Source organism: Acanthopagrus latus, chromosome 22 (assembly GCF_904848185.1).
Source record: "Acanthopagrus latus isolate v.2019 chromosome 22, fAcaLat1.1, whole genome shotgun sequence".
NCBI classification, from domain to species: Eukaryota; Metazoa; Chordata; class Actinopteri; order Spariformes; family Sparidae; genus Acanthopagrus; species Acanthopagrus latus.
The window spans coordinates 4633313-4652672 of NC_051060.1; the positions used below are offsets into that span (position 1 = coordinate 4633313).

At 42.3% G+C, this 19360-nt stretch overlaps 1 protein-coding gene across 3 annotated transcripts in view; it reads right to left on the minus strand.

The window, feature by feature from the left end:
- Positions 1 to 2865: 2865 nt before the first annotated feature.
- The window catches only part of pex7 (peroxisomal biogenesis factor 7), a 53628-nt gene continuing 37133 nt past the window's right edge, over positions 2866 to 19360 (minus strand). For 2 of the 3 annotated variants that reach the window (XM_037087414.1, XM_037087415.1), the window contains exon 11: positions 2866 to 4278. In XM_037087414.1, the coding sequence (XP_036943309.1) occupies positions 4195 to 4278 (84 nt within the window). In that variant the 3' untranslated portion in view covers positions 2866 to 4194. Of the gene's footprint in view, positions 4279 to 18311; positions 18880 to 19360 lie in introns of those variants that run through there. The other variant, XM_037087416.1, reaches the window with a different exon arrangement.

Genomic DNA, 19360 nt, shown 5'->3' on the forward strand with positions numbered 1-19360 from the left:
ACGTCTGAGTCTCTTCCTCCTTATCAGAGACAGAGACATCACCATCACTCATAACAGGCGTGGAAATGGCTTGGACAATATTTTAATTGAAATACTTCATCAGAAAATCAGCTTCCAGGCCACGAGGGAGGAAGATCCGCCCTTATCGAGCACAGACCATTAGCTTCCAATTAACACGCGGAGACAGAAGAGGACTTACAAACGTGAGGAGATTAAGACCAAGCTGAGGATTTAGAGCAAGACTCCGCTCTGCTGGGAGGGTGGGGGAAAAAAATGAATGTATGCATCTATTATTGCACAAACTATAGGTAATATAAATTAGGCTGAGTAATTTAACTTTAAACACAGAGTGGAACAGGCCCGAAGCCATTTTAATGAGGACTTCCACGTTGACGCGTAGCACACAATCACAGCGAATGAACGCGAAAACAGCCAGGGAGAAGAATTTCCGAGGCAAACGCATTTATTTGATAATGAAAATAACTTATAGTCTTACAAACGACGTGAAGTCCCGACTCATTTTCACGTTAGATGACGGCGTGAACACACGTCTTTGTTCCGGGTCTCTGCAGCCGTCACGGGCCCGCAGCCGTCATCTCATTAGTTCAGAGAAGAGACTTAATAAACATTTTAATGACCATTTAAAAAAAAAACCCTCTGTGTTTTAATATGCATGCCACAAATTAATTAACAGACAACAGTTAAAAGGGGAAGTTGAGTGTTTGGTCGTTTGACGGTCATGTCTTCAGAGGAGTCGGTTAATGAAGCGCTCAGTCTGTAAATGATGGCGCGCCACGTGAAGTATCCACGTCCGTGCTGGTGATCGTGGCTCCATAACTCTTCGTACCAGACTTTGTTTAAAAAAAAATATTTTTGCAGCCATCAGTTTTAATCACGACTGAACATTTTTGTGTGGCAAATCCAAACTTTGATAGACAAACTGGGAACAGGAAACAAATCAAGTTGTTCTGAGATGAGGAGTCATAATGCACCACCGAGAGACGCTGACAGGAAAATCAGCCTGAACAATTCTGATCATAAACTGACAGCATCTGAAAACATATACATAGAACCTGAGGTGGGATACACTTTTGCTAATTTCGTGACAACTTTTGACTTTCCCCCTAGATCTGAACGAAAATATACCTCTCCTTCTTTTTTTTTCTTAACAGGTTTGTTACTTTAGTTGACAGATTAGAGGGGAATAAAGTTCCGAACATAATATGACTGATTTCAACCTACAGGTGCACATCACGAATTGGAGGCGTAGCCAGTCGAAAACAAAGACGTTAAAGACGTAAGAAGACAGGAACGGATAGAGAGGGAGAGACTGGAACGGGGAGAAAAGGCGTGTTAGTGTCTCGTATCAGCAGAGAGCCTGCAGTCCTCTGCCTAGATTTTCTTATTTTCTCACTTTGTTGCTGCTCGGGACGCTTCACCAACCCAACATGTGGCTATTTGACGTCCTGGGAATGAGACTCAACAGTCAACTGTCTTTGTGGTGCGTTTAGGAACAGCTGGGACAAATCCTACTGATGCTACCTTTAAGTTTAATAATCTTTGAATTCTATCAACATGACGTGAGCTTCAGTCAGCTTTGACAAGAAACAGCCGCTGGAAATGTCCTTCAGAGGGAGATTTCTTACTTTGGTACTCTGAGTACATTTCAGAGCCTGTACTTCATTACTTTCACTGGAATAAAGAAGTTGAGTGAGAACTTCTACTTCTACCAAAGTCTTTATTGAACTTGCTCCCTCTCCTCTGATACCTTCTCACACACTGTCAGTACTGGGAGTATCCAGGAATCCTCTGGCTCTCATTAACAAATTATAAATATTGAATGACGTTTCCTCCCAGCAGAAACGGATCTTATTTGCTGGTTTGACAGCTGCATATTCACGTGCCCAGAATCATAAGCTTGGTGTTTTGCCGAGTCATTTTTCTGTAAGAGAGAGAAGGAAGAGAGGAAGCGAAGAGAAAGAGAGGACAAGAGAGACAGTTCAACAAAAGGAAAGGAAAGGAAGGAGAGGGGGAAGAGAGAAAATTAAATGGAGGAGAATGGATTGGAAAGCAATGGGAAAAGGGCAAGAAGGGAGAGATGTAAGGGGAAGGAAAGAAACAAGGTAAAGAGGTGAAAGGAAAGGAGAGGATGGGAAAAAAAGACTTAAGGAAAGGAGATGAAGCGGAAGAGGAGAGAACAAAGGAAGGAAGTGAAGTTGACATGAAATAAAATGTAGAAAAAAGCAGTGAGGAAGTGAACGAGTGGCGGAGGAGGAAGATGAGGAGGAGCGTTGAGAATCTGACTCCATGCTGTTTGGGTCCCAGTGGAAGCGGCTGGGTTCTCCCCGCAGAGAGGAACAACCCTTCACGCATCATCAGTGGGAGAGCTGTGATTGGCTGCGGGGCAGAGAGGAACCCTTCACGCATCATCAGCAGGAGAGCCGTGACTGGCTGCGGCCAGGACGAGTGGGGGAGACACAGATTCATCATCATCATCATCATCATCATCATCATGAGTGACAACTACAACCTGTCACAATCCCTTTCGATCATCATCCCACTTCCAGGCTCTCTGAGGTGGGTGGACAAAATAATGGAAACACCTGAGGCCCTTAGCTGATTACTAGTTTAATTTTGTTTGTTGGCGAGGCTGTAGCCTGCATTTTATTTATGTTTTATATTCACCAAATGACAGTGAAATGTGAAAGAGTTTCCCAGAGCTGTTTAAGTGTTTAGCCTCTTTCAGCTCCTGGTTTTGATTCTACACCTCGTTTCTTGCACAGTTGGCAGGAGTATAGACAGAAGAAGACTGAGTGAGTGTGCGCTGACTGATAATCTGCGATGAAAACACGGTGAGAGCATCTCTCTCGATGGTATTTGCATCTTTATTGAAGGCACTGCACACACAGATCATCCACGCTGATGCCAATTCAGCGGTGAAATTAGTCACAGTTGACATTTTTTTTTATCTCCACATTAACAGAAAATCACTGAGACAAAGACGGAGCAGATAATGACATGGATGTTATGGAATTAAAGTCAACACGGCGTATTAATCAAGACTGAAACATGTACGATGCTCATAAAATGTCATCACATACTCAGACAACAAGATTACCGAACTGTACTTCATCAAATTAAATTAAATTAAAATTTAAAAACTCATGCTTTCTTCAAACAAAAAAATTGGGAAAAAAAAAAACATATTTTATCTTTTACATTTTGAGGACAGAGACAGTTGTTTCCAAATTGAGGACTGAATCTATTTTAGATGCCTTGGCACATCATCAAAAACTTAAATATACGAAAATACGATGAGGCTCGATGAAAACTCAGCAGGATAAAATAAAGGCATTTTCGTGTTTCAGCGTTTCATACGTGTCAGCGTTTCTACGATACATGTAGCATCACGTTCACATGACGTTTTCACGAGCTGACTCTGATGTCAGGAGGTGGAGTCACAGCCAGGTGAGATGGCGTCCGAGCCGGGGACCGCTGTTCGAGACGCCGCTTCAACACTTGTAAGCATGAACCCACTCGATAATCAAAGACATGATATGGAACATTTCTGTAATAACATTTAAGAAACATTTTGTTTGTGTAGTGAAAATCTGGAGGGACATTGAGCTATACTTCAAGGCAAAACAAGCCTGTTAGCTAACGTTAGCATTCAACCACTTCCTAGCTAACATTACGGTTTTATAGCATCCAGTGTTTTAGTTCAGGCCTTTAAAAATGTGTTGAAGATGAGCAGTGATATTTAAGAAATAAAACTATTTAACTGCAGCGTTAGCTAGGAAGTGGTTGGATGCTCATGTTAGCTGTTGTCTGATGTTAGCTAATCAGCTATTAAATATGCTGTTTTGCCTTGAAATATGGCCACACGTCCCTCCACATTTTTCACTTTACATTTCCTTATTTTCAGACGCTGATCAACCAGGAAGTGGTGAAATGATAACTATGCGTCAGATTCCCTAAATTTAAACCTGGTTCATCCTGGAACGCATCAGTACGACGTACAAGTTTCTGATTAATGTTGTTGTTTTTTAAAGCACATATGTGTTTGTTCATATTATTGTTCATGAAATAAATATATCCACGAACAGACGGGCAGAAAAAGTGGCTGTGTGTGTGTGTGTGTGTGTGTGTGTGTGTGTGTGTGTGTGTGTGTGTGTGTGTGTGTGTGTGTGTGTTCTACGGCGCTGTCCCGTGTGTTCCAGCCGACAGACAGGCGGGCGTGTAGATCTTCACTGTCTCATCCCAGGAACAGTCCACCACCTGCACACAAAGCAACCGACAGTAGTAGGTCATTAGGTTCAATCTGGAACTTAAACAACCTCCAACCACAGATTCCACGAGACGTTTCAAAACACTGGATGAGCCTTTTTATTTCATCTACTGTGACGAGCATTTAGCCTCTGGGGCAAACAGCCAGTGTTTCAGGCTTTTGGTACAGCCAGCGGGTATCTGGATATTCAGGCTGGGACTACATCGTCCATGAACCTATTATTTTTTACAGTCTGGTTAGCAAACCCAAACAGAGTCAGTGGATTCCTTTTTTTTTTTTTTTGGATCCATAATGAAAAAATCTGCAGAATTCATCGGAATCTCGGTTTCTCTAAGAGATGGATAATATTAATTTTTAAGTTAACAAAGATTGTTTGTTTTTGCTCAGAAACAACCATATATATGAAACAACCTTAAAGCAGGTTGAAATTAATATTTGGTACTAAGTTCCTCAGTAGCAAATTGAATTGTTGACATACCACATTGTAACAGCGGGCTGCAAACTTTAATCTTAGTGCTAACCATATGTCTGTTTTCTGAGCTTAACAAGCAGCGACTCTACTTGCTTATAATAGAACAACTGTCACCTTCAAGGTAACAAATAAGCTCCTTTTAGCAACCAGTAGGGGCGGAGAGCACAATTTGTGCTCTTTTAGTGCAGCGACACTGATGTACGATCCAGCAGCCAGTGCGGCGTCTCCATATATATGTCCATGTGTGAGACGACTTTTGGCTGCTCTCTATAAACAGATCATTTTGGGGGCGGTTGCGGATCAGGGGTAGAGCCAGCGTCTTGTTATCGGAAGGTTGCTAGTTCGATTCCCCTGGTCTGCATGTGGACGCGTCCTTGGGCAAGATGCTGAACCCCTAACTGCTCCTGATGTGCTGGACGGCACCCTACATTGCAGCCACCACCATCAATATATGAATTACTGTAAGCCACTTTAGAGAAAAGTGCCTGCTAGACCTGCTTTCCAGGTTGTGCCTCCTTTCTCTCACACGGACTGTTTACCTGCATGCAACCAAAGCTTTCTCAAAACTGAATGCTCAATTGCACTCGTACTACAAATGATATAAAAATAAATAAATAAATTTTAAAAAAAGCTTCCGAAACCAAAATCCTGTCCCTTGCCTGCAGACTGTGCAATCATACGCACATATGCATGACACGCTGTATTTGTGTGATGGAAAGCAAAAAAAACAGAGATTATATTAAATCTGACATAATTTGTGCACAAGCATATTAACTCCGTCAGTGTCTAACGGTGTGCTGATGGGCTGCTGGAGATGAACATGCAAGAATACACCAGAATCCAGCGAAAGCTTCTTTATGAAAATAGGCACTGGATGTTCTTTATTGTAAGAGAACACTGGAGTGTACTGACAGCAGGTGGATGGAAACACACACACACACACACACACACACACACACACACACACACACGAGGAGGCACATTATATACGCCGGCGCTCCGTTCCTCTGCGCACTCAAGCCAAACTCCTGTGCGCTTTCTGCGTCTCCGCTGCAGTGTGGACACTCAGCGAGGACAGACGGAGAGACGAGACGTTCAGCTCTCCGCCTCCTCTGGCGCACACTTACATCAAAGTGTTCCACCTAAATTACTTTCCACTATCAGGTCTGGGACAAAGGCATCAGTCTTTACCGTCTAGTTCCTCCCTTTTGTTCCTCTTTCTTTCTCTTTCCAGGATTGACCACAGCGGCAGAGGACACACTCTACGGCCGTGGCTACACAGACATCCTCATTTAGTCTAATTCAGCCTCTTGCTTTCATCATTCATCACTAATCTACATCTATTCTCAAAGTAAAAAAAAAATAATGCACTGTAACCTTTAAGATGAAAAAAAATCCAATCGAAGTGAAGGAGGGTATTCATCTTGGTAGGAATGTATCCAAAAGGACGGGTATTATTATTCTACATTTTATCTACGTTCTTATGTTTTTTGTTTTTTTTCAACTCCGTGCATGTTTCTCTTCGAATGCAGCGGTCTGGCCTGATTTCATGTCAGTAATTGCCCAAAAGAGAACATTCAGTCCACCTAATTTTGAAGCTTTTCTCTCAATCAAAGCATGTTTTTACCTCTAATTGCGGAGCATAATGGCTCCCCACCAGCTCCTCAGCACACGCGCATTAGGACGAGGGTTTGCGGCCGACTTTTACAAATCACAGCTGCTTTTGGTTCAGGTGCAACCGCCGCCTCCCGTTTTTTTTTTTTCAGGAAAAAAAAACACAAATAAGCTGACAAAGAGATGAGAAAATGAGAGGAGAGTGCACAAGCACAGAATGCGTAACGCACACAATGAAACTTAAGTTTGAGTAATGTTGTGAGTACGTTATAAAAACACACAGTTTTATTCAATTTTCAAAATTTCTAACAAACCATATCTGTCAACAACTTTTTTTCTTGAGGGGTAACTTGTAAAACCAGACCAGAATTCAAAGTTGGCTCCAAAAACATAAGAGGAAGCATATGACCAGAGTAACTGACAACTGCTGATTTTTGCTGGATATCCTTGGCTTTAGCTAGCAAGCATTAGCTAATTAGCTCATCGAGTTTGCCTTGACCAGAAATCATGGGTGTAGTGAAAGTGGGCGACGGAGGCTCAGCTAATCAGCAGCCTGAGAGTGAACATGGCTGAACACAGTCTCTGAGAGTGACGGAGGTCAGCTTGAGGACAGGGACGAGGTGATTTACAGCGGCACTGACCAGGACTATGCCTCTGGGGACGAGAGGAGGCGGTTGCTTGACACATATCCCGCCCCTTCCCCTCCGAAAGCCAATCGTAGCAGCCGAACCAATAAGATATCAGCCAATCGTGTTGTTGCACTGACAGGAGGGAGATTCGTGGCAGTTTCGAACGCTTTTGGGGTTGGAGGCGACGTCGCGGCTCGCTGTACTGATTTGTCAAAGAAGTCGTTGTTGTAAAGCTGTTCAGCTTTTACGTCCAGGTGACTTTTAAAAGGGAAGTTCTGGCGCTCTCCCCATTCATTTAGATAGGAACCTGGTTTGTCTGCCTGAAATAGCAGCCAAGACGTGCTGATAAGGGCAAACCAAGACTGTTTTTTTTGAGTTTTGTCTCAGTTATGTCCAGTGTGAATTTCACGCCGGGTTAACAAGGCAAGTAAATTCTTCATTTAAACTTGAAGATGTGAATTCAGACAGTATACAGAAAATAGGTGCAAAATCAGCTCCTCTCTTGAGATCTATGGAGTTTATTTTGCCCATTTATTAAAGGTCACACTTGCCACTGCATGTGTCTCCCAGCTGCCCCTTTAGACAATAACTGTGACAGAAACTCAAAAACAAAACAAGTCAAGATAAACTCCTGTGTCAATAGATTCCTCATGGGGCAAAACTCTTAATTAAATGTTCCCCGCAAAATTAACCTTTTTACTTTCCGCACCGATTCAGATGGTGCAGTGGGGGAGAACACACAGCTGGGTCCCCGCCCCCCTTCCCTTTACTCTATAATCAAGCCGAACATGGCTATCAGCTTAATGACATGCGTCAGTGCGGACGTGGCTATCATCTGAATGACACACCGCCTCTCCATCGTCCCTCCTGGCTGCAGAACACACGGCGGCTGATGAGTCTGGCCTCTGCTCACAGGCTTTCAAAGTAAAAATACTGGGTCCACTTCACTTTCGCCTCGAGCGATATGAAACCACTTTACTGCTCGCGTCCCTCACAGGTGCTTGGATTCGCTTCGTGTTCGGTTAAACAGTCAAACAGAACGGGAAGCAGCAGCCGGCCGGTTGGGGACGTGAGATTACAAAGACGTGACTGATGGTTTGAACGCACGCTGAGAGAAATCCTCGTCCCTACTGTCATTCCGCTGAAGGGTTTTTCCTTCTTCGCCAGTGGTGTTTTGGTGAGAAGGTCCCAAAAACTTACAAGCCGCGCAGCCAATCAGAAATAAGCAGTCAAATGTATTAAGATGTCAGCGGGGGTTAGGCTATAATTAATTATAATCCATCACAGTGACAGGCAGGGGTGGTTTAAAATCTGTCACGGCATATTTGTACCTGTCATATTTGTGTCCTGGAGTTATATAAACCTGTTTACAGGTTTTTGGGTTTTTTTGTATGTGCAAATTATAAAAACCGCCTCAGTCCCACAGCACTACGGGGCTGTATCACGACTGTTGTTTATTCGTGCTGGAATTACAGTCGTCTATCGGCCGAGTTCACAGTATGTGTTGGCACTCGAGTCATTTAAATGAGGAAACATTTGCCAGAAAAGCTGGGATATTTTTGAAAGTATGAAAGGTATGAACGAGTAAAGCAATGGAGCCTGCCGCAACAACTGGCCTGTGAGGGTACGACGGATCTTAGTCACGGACAGGAGCAAAAATGTGCTTCATTGCTGACCACTGACCAGCAGGTTGTAAACACTGATAAGTAAACTCTGATATTATCGGCCTCTCACAGATATATTGGTGTTGGTGTCTAAAATGTCCGATATGTACGGATATTAAAATGTTTTTTTTTTTTAAGTTTATAATGCAGAAAATTATACTCGAGGTGATTTATTGTTATTGAATTCCCAGTGATGTTTACTGTTTATGTGCATGGAACTCATTTAAATGTATTGTTAAACTGTGAAATATTCTGCAGCATTACATATTGATTTCACAGGTGCTTGATGACCATATTTTACAGATTATTGCAAAAATTCTGTGCATATAGGCCAATATATTGATATAGAAATTTTGGATTTTCTGCTTTCTAATATCGGTATCAACCCAGTAAAGAGTATCGGTCGGGCTCTACTGATGTCACCTCCAAATCAAACTACATATGTTGTGTGTTACTACCCTCCTTCTCAACCCATTTAAGCATTTCTGCTCTTAATCGATAAATCAAGTTTCTTAGGGTTTTTTTTCAAGTTGGAGAACGTGCAGGTTGTCATCTCCGTAGTGTATGACCGGCCACCACTTTTGTACATCATGCCTTTAGTCTGCACCATCACGCGCTCAAATGCAGCTTTCCCCTCATCATCACAGTGCCCTACGGAACACCTGATCAGATCGTTGATTCAGTGCGTCAACGAGCTGAACTGCCTTCAGAGCATGAGTAAGCAAAGTGGTCGTGCAGTGAGTCAGCCACGGGGAAGAGGAATGCCCTTCTTTAATTAACTTTAACAGCGGGCCATAATGGAAAGGCACACGCGCCGGCCAAGACTGCAGCAAAGCACAAAGAAAGTGAGGGAGAAATGTACAAAGAGCAGAGACGGAGCGACTAGATGTGCAGTGAAGAGGGGAGGAGCGGCGGAAAGGAGGAGCAACGCGAGGGAAAATGCCAGGAAAACAGGGGACGGGGAATATAAAAGCAAGACAAAGTTCAAAGTATTGCTGATATTTCCAAATGAGAAAAAGGTGAACGAAGACACAATAATTAAAACACCAATGAGCTCGCGGCAGATATGCACCCTTACAGAGAAAGACACACAGCAGTCACGCAGCACGTTTTCACTGTTGAATTGTCATGGTAACAGAGCTTTTGATTGACACTTCCTCAGAAACAGTATGAAAAAGGAAAAAAGGTTATCAGGCGCCCAGGTTAGCAAGCTTAAACCAGTGAATTTCAATTATTTCTACTTTACTGTTCAGTAAGACATATAGTAGGGCTCAGACACACCAAACAGACATGAAACAGCTTCACTTGAACACACCACAAAGACTACAGCTGACGGCCAACTAGCTTGTACGTTGTACCTGCAGAGGAAGCACCTCTCCATGACACCAGGTGGCGGTAATCTGTCAAAATTACCGATATACAGACATTTATGATAAAGCTTATGATTACGCCACTTCTAATCAAGTGTACGTCTGGAAAAAGTTGCAAATGTTAGTTGTGTTGCCAGTCTGCTCAGTCTGCTCAAAAGCTGTCGACATCAACTTTGCGACTGATCTGGATTTGCAAGATCTAGTGATCACGGGATCTCTTTTCAGGCTTTAAGCTATTCATTGTGGCTAAACACAGCATGGTTGAACCAGTCAGTGTCCTCTGAGGAACTACTGGCAGCTACACACATTTCTTAGGTGTGACAACAAGCGAGAAAATCGACAGGTCGCTTGTAAAAAAAAGAAAAATGGCAGCTCCTCAAGAGGTTAGCACCCAGTTTCTAGGGGCGACATTCCAGAAGTTTCTCCAACCAAATCCAGCCAAGTACAATTTTGCAAAACCAATAGAACACAAGCATGTAGTCCACCATTGTTGTTGTTGTTGTTATGAGACGACGCAGGGTTAAGAGGTCGAAGGCTAGAGGTCAAGGGGTGGGGCGACGGCGCCATCGATACACAATGTATGCCAATTCGCTGTCCACAAGAGAGCGCATGGCAGCGTTTTTGGATTTTTCCACCCTGAGACCAGGTTTCAAAAAAGTGTGTTTACAGGTGCTGTGTTTACAGGATCCACGTGGACGATCGGCCAAAAAGATGCCAAAAAATGTGCATTTACACACAGAAGCGTTTCCTTGTGGATGGCCCCTTACTGCTGTAACTGATATTTACATTTCAAGCATAATGTGACTTATACTATTAACAACACATAAATGTCATCCATCCCACGGGTGCTAACAGGTAAACTAACTTAGCCCTTTCAGTTCTGGGGAGCCAGGAGAGAAAAATAGGAAAATGTTGAAATACACTTCCAGGACAGTGCAATATTTTCCTGGGTTCGGGTTAGGGTTCTCTCATTTTCCATGTGTTTTCTATTACTGGAAAACTGGTCAACTATTTTCAAGGTTTTCCAGGTTTTCTAGGATGAGGGGGGACCTTGGACATACTACAAGTAGTACTATATCACAGGATTTTTACAAAATGACCAAATTACAGACCTGTGAATGGCTGTCACCCTGCGTTCCATTAGGATCTATCACCACCCTTTCTCTTTCTCACACACACACGCATAACCACCCACACAGCTGGGGACCTCTATGCCTGATTTTCTCTGCAGAGACATAAGGAGGGTGATCCATCAGACACATGTGGTTACGCTTGGATAAGACCAGAGACCACACTGGTGAGGGAGTGTGTGAGTGGGGGATAGAAAGAGAAAGAAAATAGCGAGTGATCAGGACAGGCAGTGATTAAAAGAAGAAAGGGGAGATAAACCAGTTCACAGCGATGTGAGGGGGAGAAAATTAAGAACGTAAGCAGAAGCAGAATCTAAAGGAAAGTAACGACAGAGAAGTGGTGCGAGTAGAGGTAAAAGAAGTGGGTTTTTGATATCTCACAGTGGGACAGATAATGTAGCGTCGGAGTTTCCAGCAGATTAGCCCCATGTCAGGATTACTACACCTGGCGGCCATGATGAGTTCACTGTGAGTTCTCGCAACAAAATGCTAATGCAGCATAACGTTTCCCTAAAATCTTTATTCTGCATCTCGGCTTGGTGCAGCTGGATGCTCAGCACACCTGCAGGGAACGTTTTTTTAATATTTTGATTCTTTATGTCAGTATACTGAGTTCTTCCACTCGCACACCTGCACCCACAACTGTGGATGGTCCTCTGGCGGCCAAGTTTGATGACCTCAGCTCTTGAGAGCATGGCTGAGAACTGCTGATTGTTTTTTTTTAAGGTACAATCACAGCTTGGTTGATTTAAAAGGTCTCGATTGTAACCTGTAGAACTCAGAGAAAGATCACCCCCTTGCTTTTCAATACCAAAGGTGTGCACACAGTTTTGCTGTAGAACTAGGGATTATGAGCGACATTTCAAGTGCTTGATCCTTCAGTTTGACCTTGAATTAAAGTCGTGTAGATGATCCATAGGAAAGGTTTAATTTGTAGCTATTATTGTAAGGTAGCTCCAAAACTACAGGGGGCAGCCAAACCAATAACCTGCTGCTCACTGTACTCTTTGCTGTAGCTATCTGCAACTGTATGTCGTAGCTGTCTAGCTGCCGTTAGCTCAGTTAGCCAGGCAGGGGATTTAGCAGTAGGAAGTCTTGACATAACACTCAACACTGTTGTTTTTTTCACACTCTGTTGGTTCATTTTTTTAAGGTTTAAACTAAAATTCTTGCTATACAATTCAAATCGCAACTTTAACCGTCGGTTGGTTTGATGTTGTTACAGATATAAATATCGACCACAGTAATGAAAATAAGCTCAAGTTGTAAATAAATAGGAATTATCCTTTGAAAGAAAATCTTTTGGTTGGTCAACTGCTGCAGCTGATTAACTAATATGCTGATGACACTTTGCTATATTTCACAATACTCTGGTTGTTGTCGCAGAGACAGAACTCGACCTAACGTAAGTTACTTATGGACGACACTAACGATGTCTGACATGTTCCGTTTGTTCTGTTTGTAAGAAAACACCATGCGGTCCTATCTTCTATTGTGCAGAAGCTTTTACAGTCAAGGTATGTCTTCATGAGGATGAAAAGACGCACACACACACACACACACACACACACACACACGTTACCACCCACACAGAAGTGGCACCCCGGTCAGTGGTCTCCATGGAGAACAAAGAGCTGACTCAGCCAATCACAGTGATGAGGGAAGGAACGGTAGATCACAGCTGTCAGTGTCACACACACACACACACACACATACACACACACACACACACACAAATGCACACACACACAGATATGATCAATAATGCTTATTGCCTATATTTAGAGTTTGTTCACATGTTGATAAAACATAAAATCCAACAAATAAAAAGGAAAAAAACAAATGTGTATTACTATTAAGTACACACAATAGAGAAATAAGCACACACCACTATGGTTTAAGCAAGGTTTTACATTTGCATACATACTTTGACCACATTTATTTGCAGTAATGTCATACTACATATTAAATTTGACTAACAAATGAACTCAGTTGTCAGCACAAGCTTCTTCTGAAAACCTAAAAACGAAATATGAAAGAGCATTTTCAGTTGTTGGCCCTAAACTGTGGAATAGCTTGCCACAAACAGCCAAGTGTCATCCCCTTCCAACGACAGATTCAAAACCCCTTTCTCTTTCCTTTAGCCCATGAATTATCATCATGCAGATGCCTCATCACTCTGGATTTTATTGTCTTTGTATTTTAGTTTTATGTTATGTTTTTTTTTTTTTTTTTATCAATTTCTGTGTTTTACTGAAATTCTTTGGAAAAAATAAATTTCTTTCTGTATTCCTTGCAAAGCACTTCGGTCAACATTTTTTAGAAATAAACTTGAGCGCCAATTCACCACAGCTACAGTTAGCCTGGTAATCTCTTTGGACTTTTTTGCTAGGCTCCATTGCTTGACATATATTTCAGAAACAAGTCCGAGTAAAAAGGGGTGTTTCCCATGTGTTATTTAAATGCACAGCAAAGTAACTTTGCTGGACTACCTTAAAATGTCATATCTCAAAGATTTTCATTTGAATAAATGTCTGTTAATACACAATTCATCGCAGAATGAGGCAACACTGATAAAACTGCTTACTGAGAAAAGCCCTTGCATACGAAGTGTTGATGATTTGAGTGTCTGTGGCTGATTCTTGAATTGACTATTTGAATTATTCCACATTACATGACAATTTATATTGTTATGATCTTTTTTATCATCATGTTTTTTTATTATTCTGACATCCCAATGAATCTGTTACATTATTATATTTGGTTAGATTTCCAAACCCCACAGAGGGGCTTTCAACTACTTGCTGATATGATTATAAAAAACAAGAAACTCTCTGAGAAGGTGACATGAAGTAAAAAAAAAAAAAATAGAGAGGTGAAAAATATCAACCAGGGAGAACCGGAGGAAAATGAAGATGGAGAGGGTGTTCAGAGACAGAAAGTAGGCCGGCAACAGTGAAAACAGAGGGGAGATCTGCTGTGTGACCTCATTGTGAGGGTCCTCAACACTGTCACAGCTATTTGTTATTTTACAGCATGCCTCTCTGTAATGACATGTCTGATAACAACATACACTAACAATACAGCTCATTACTGTCGTTGCTTCCTCCCACTCACCCACATGCACACACACACACACACATTCTACAACACTGACAAGAGGGACAATACAGCTCATTACTGCCTCTCTTTATAGACACACACACACACACACACATCTCGAACACTGTCACACTGAAACCTCGTTCTGCAGACGGGACAGCCCTCTGTAATTGGTTGCTGTGGGGAACTGGCTGTTTACTGTGACATCACGGGTTCCAGCTCGGGTCTGTGAGGTGCTATCACGTACACACGCCGCCACCTCGTCATTATCGGCATCCTGGAAAAATGTTTGCGCAGATTTTCCAGCGCGCTATTTTTGGTTCAAAGTGAAACTCTTGATAAGGGTGGAAGTTGGGAAGGCAATTCAGCAGCAAAAACAAGTCTGGTTCTCTCTGATATTTTTGTTACTGTTGGCAAATCAAAAAGACCAAAAACAAAAAAACAGTACTTTCTATCTTCCTGTCTGTGTGGCCCAGTCACCAGAATAAAATGCTGGGGTTTTACATTTCTGCAAACAATGTGTATGTGTTTAATGTACCATATTGACATTGGGGTCACAGCTAGCTGAGACCACTAACAAGCCACTGGTTCAGGCTGCATTCTTACAATTTGTGACCGAAAAACCAATGGATATTTTTATTGACAGTTGTGTTTGTGACGATAGAATCAGGTATTTACATTTGTACGAATGAAACCACTGGATACTTTAAGACGGCGATTGCATGCAAGAGACCACTGTTCAAGATAGTGTTTTTGTGAGCATGAAACCACTGTATATTCTTATTGAGACGTCGGGACATTTTCCGGTTGTGTTTGTGGTAACAGAACCGGGTTTTTCAAGCCGAAATAGGAGAGACGGTTGGCATGTGAGAGACCACTGCTTGAGATAGTGTTTCGACATTTGTAAGCACGAACCCACTGGATATTTCTAATAAGAAATCTTTCCAAAGAGGGTGAGATGATTGCAAGCGAGAGACCACTGTTCGTGAACTACGTTTCAGCATTTGTGCATGTGAAACCACTGAATAAATTTAACGTGACAGCAGGACAATTCCAGCTGTGTTTTTGGCAACAGAACCAGGTATTTCGAACCTACATATGATCTTTTCCCAACCCTATCAAAGTGATTTTTGTGCCTAAACCAGACCAGACCATAAGCACATGGTTGTCACAAAATACAATTGAAAATAGAACCTACAGAAATATAAAATTTCAACATGTCCGTTGGTTGAAGAAAGACACACTGGCAACATTTACTCTGGCGATCCTGTTGGTCTGTATCTGATGTTACTGGGTCCATGAAACTCGAAAAGGTTAGAACCACTGGTCTGGTGAGTTCCAGCAACAGCACTGTGTGTGGGATTGAGCCATAATAAACCTTAGTGTGTGTGTTCATGGTAATGAGGGAACAACAGTGTGGCTCACTGATGTGCTTTTAATAGTTTTTGGACAAGAGTGGCCTCCTACGACACAGAGGAAGAAGATATATTGGGCTGCGATCCACACACAGTACTTGGTTGTACATAAATTCGCTGTTGCTTTTTATGCGTTTATGTGATTTCATGATAATGACAAAAACTTTAAAACAAAACTCGCCCACTGTAAGAGGAGCAGCTTCAGCACCACTGACAGCTCCATATTATTTCCCTGGTTTGTACTTTTTTGCCCGGAGGACAAATTGCAGCAATTCCTGCTGTAATTTCCAGAGCAATTCTTGTCCGAGATAAAAAGCCTGAAATACCGTGTCCTGGATAATCTACCCACAACCAGCATTGGGGCGCTGCACTAAATTTTAACAGCTCTTTTTATCCTATGACAACTTAAAGTGATGTCTACTGCTCACAGACTGCAAATGTCTGTCTGTTTGAACAGGTGAAGTCAGGACACATAAACAATTTAAGTAGCTTAAGTTCTTTACTCCACTTATCTAATTAATCATCTCTCAACCTCTCAGATTTACCCTGCAGCAGATTCAGGCTCCAGTATTGGAACATTTTGTCACCTTAATTTTCACTCCACTCAAAAAAGCCAATAGATGGTCTTTTGAGTCAATCCATCCCAGAAAACACTCAGTAGAGCGTATTACTCCACTGAGGCCCAACAGTCCCCTTTAATTCAATCAATCCAATATCAAACAAAGCATATTTAAATCAGCTAGAGCCAGATTTTTATTTGAGTCCTCAAAAAATTGTAGTAACGCAGAGATACCAGCCACCTCAAGATCCATGCATTATTGCCTAAGAAATTAACAAGAATAGGGTGAAACGCCTTACCACACAAGGTTATGGATTCAGCGCTCTATCTGTATCAGCAGCAAAAACTGAAATTGAAATACCAACCAACAGGAGACACAGTGGAGATAGATGTCTTGCAAACAAATCAAACTGTCATTTAATGTAACATCCACCATCCCCAAAAGCTGCCTTTCTTTAGCACCATCATCAGGTAAAAATCTCTCTTGACTTTTGGGAAGTCATCCTTGAAATCTGGTTGGAAAAGGCAAACTAATACTCTCAAGGTGACTCAACAATCCATCTGTCTATCGCAGTCTATCACAGGCTAACTCAACAGCAGGAGTGTATTACCACCAGTGAAGCCTGTTGATAAATCACACTCTGACTGAAACCAGTCAAGAGAAGAGTGAAAATGTCTTTCCAATCAAGAAAAGCCTCCAATCCTTTGCTCCTCTTTCAATTAAATAAACTCTCCAGTTCTGATATAGCTGATGCTATAGCTGATGTTCTAGCAGCCATGCTAACCTTCGCCATTGTTGTTTTCAGATGACCGGCAGCATCTCCCGCTGGTTACCACACCCAGAGTTGATTGTTAAAATGTAACTGAAATCAACAGAATCCAAGGTTACCCTGACAGTACAATATCAATCTCAAAACTAATGGTACGCCTTGGAGAATGGTCAGCAGAGATGCATGCACCATTAGCAGTTAATGGGCTAAAACATACAAAGCCTCTCTCGGTTCTCAAGGGAGCAGTCGGCTTAAAAGTTTGAAGGACTGTTTTGAAGTGTGGCTAACAAAGCAAAACTTTCCTTGAACCGTGAACCACGACCTCGGTTGCATCATGTCTCCAAACAGCTGTGGCTGAATCGGACACCAATTTCCCAATCACAACCTCGACCCTGTGATGGTTTTTGTCACTATTTCCCACGCATATATCCGGTGACATGAATCTGAACTCCGTCGGCAGTCATCGTCACCACTTTGCTTTGGATCGCCCTCTCTGTGAGGGGAGCGCAGTGAGAGATACCGCCTCTCCAAATTAGCCGAAAAACTGAATTAGACAAGAGTGGCCTTTTCATCTCACTGCTTCTTTACCCCGACACATTGGAACACACGCCTCGCTGACAGCCCTGTGTTAACTGTGTGTGGGTTAACCCCCGGCTGGCTCGTGCGCAGACAGAGTGATGGATGGCCCTATTTCAAGAACTACAGCCGACGCTCACACACAGGGTGAAACCGGATGTGGAAACAGTTATTCGACGACTACCCACGCAATCGTCAGAGAGACAAAGGGAGGACGAGATGTTCCTATATCTGAAAAGCACAACTACTGCATGACCCAAATATTACCCAATACCCAAATATTTTGGGGTGTTAATTACATTTAATTCAGAATGGGATGCAAATTGGCATTCAATCAAATAGTCTCTTTCTGTCATTATTTAAAGCAGTCGCTTGCACATGTGAAAAAATGGGGGATTCTCCAGACACCCACTGTCCACCGCTCTGGTTGTGGGTGACGGCAGCCTAGAGGGCGACCTCTCGTGTTTTTTTAAAATGTTTCTTCAGTCTAATTTGTTTTCTCTGACATGTTTAGCGAAGCGTAACCCTCCGCAGGCAGCAAATCTCCTGCTGTCTTCATGTGATGAACGTATTAACTACGTGTATAATGACGGACCCCGAGTTTCACTGTGGGCATACAGAGCTGCGGTGGGATGGAAATAAATGACTGGATTAACAGAAACAAAGCAGTTCTCTATTACTGCGTTCACACTGGTCAAAATAACCACTAACACCCACAAACATCTGGCTTTTGTCTTTAATTTGAATGTGTACCATCTGCATTCACTCCCGGGTCAATTGACTCTGCAGTATATCATCTCAGAACACGCACATTTTAATAAGAAAGGCAAACTCAACTCCTGGCAATGTGTGAAGAGTTTAAAAAACCCATGTGTATCCACTAATTTAAGCGTAAATGTGGGATTATTAAAGTATATACCTCATAGAGCCCACACAAAACTAGCTCTGATGCAAACTCTTTTGTTTTTTTTTTTTGTTGCAGGACATATCCATATGCCGCTCTCTTAATTCTGCAGGTTTCTTCACAGGAAGGCATCCAGAACCATCTAAAAAGGTTCATTACATCCCAGATACATGAACTCCTCTTCATATCCTGAAGTGCCCTGACACACCAGGCAGACAGTCAACCATTTTTGGGCCATCTGTGAGCATCTGTATCCTTGATTTCGATGTTGTTGTTGTTGCTGTTGGCTCTAGTCGGCCCCTGTCGGCGGCTTTTTGGCAGACTGAGCATGTCATATTGCCAGCACGGCCTGTCTGTGTGCAAAATCACTCACATTGGCTGTTTAGCTGAGCGAATCAGTGTAGGAGAAGATAAACAGAAAAAGAAAGTGTCACTGTAGCATCCAGGATTTCACCCTTTTAAAGCAGTTTCTTCTTACATTTCTCCAGTGTCGTTTACAGCTCTTTATTAGCCATATTCTTGATTAGAAGTGACTACATTAACGAGAGTGGTGTCAAAAAATGCTCTATCATGACAGCAGTCTGGAGTCTTCCTCATTTTGAATGACAGATACAGAGTTATTTTTTACTTACGAGCTACAGTCTTTGTTGTCTATTGTGCAGCTAGTTTTTCAAGGTCGGTTTGGCTCATCTTGGTTTTACTTATGTGAACATAAATCATCTGCCTAATCAAAAGCCTTGCCTTTAAGGTCAGGTTCTGCTAGAGCAGACTTCTCGTGACATTTGCAAAACCACCGATCCATAGATATTTTGTCCTGATGTTAGCATCTATAATGTCTGGTCACATTTGGTCAGCCAGTATCAGGAT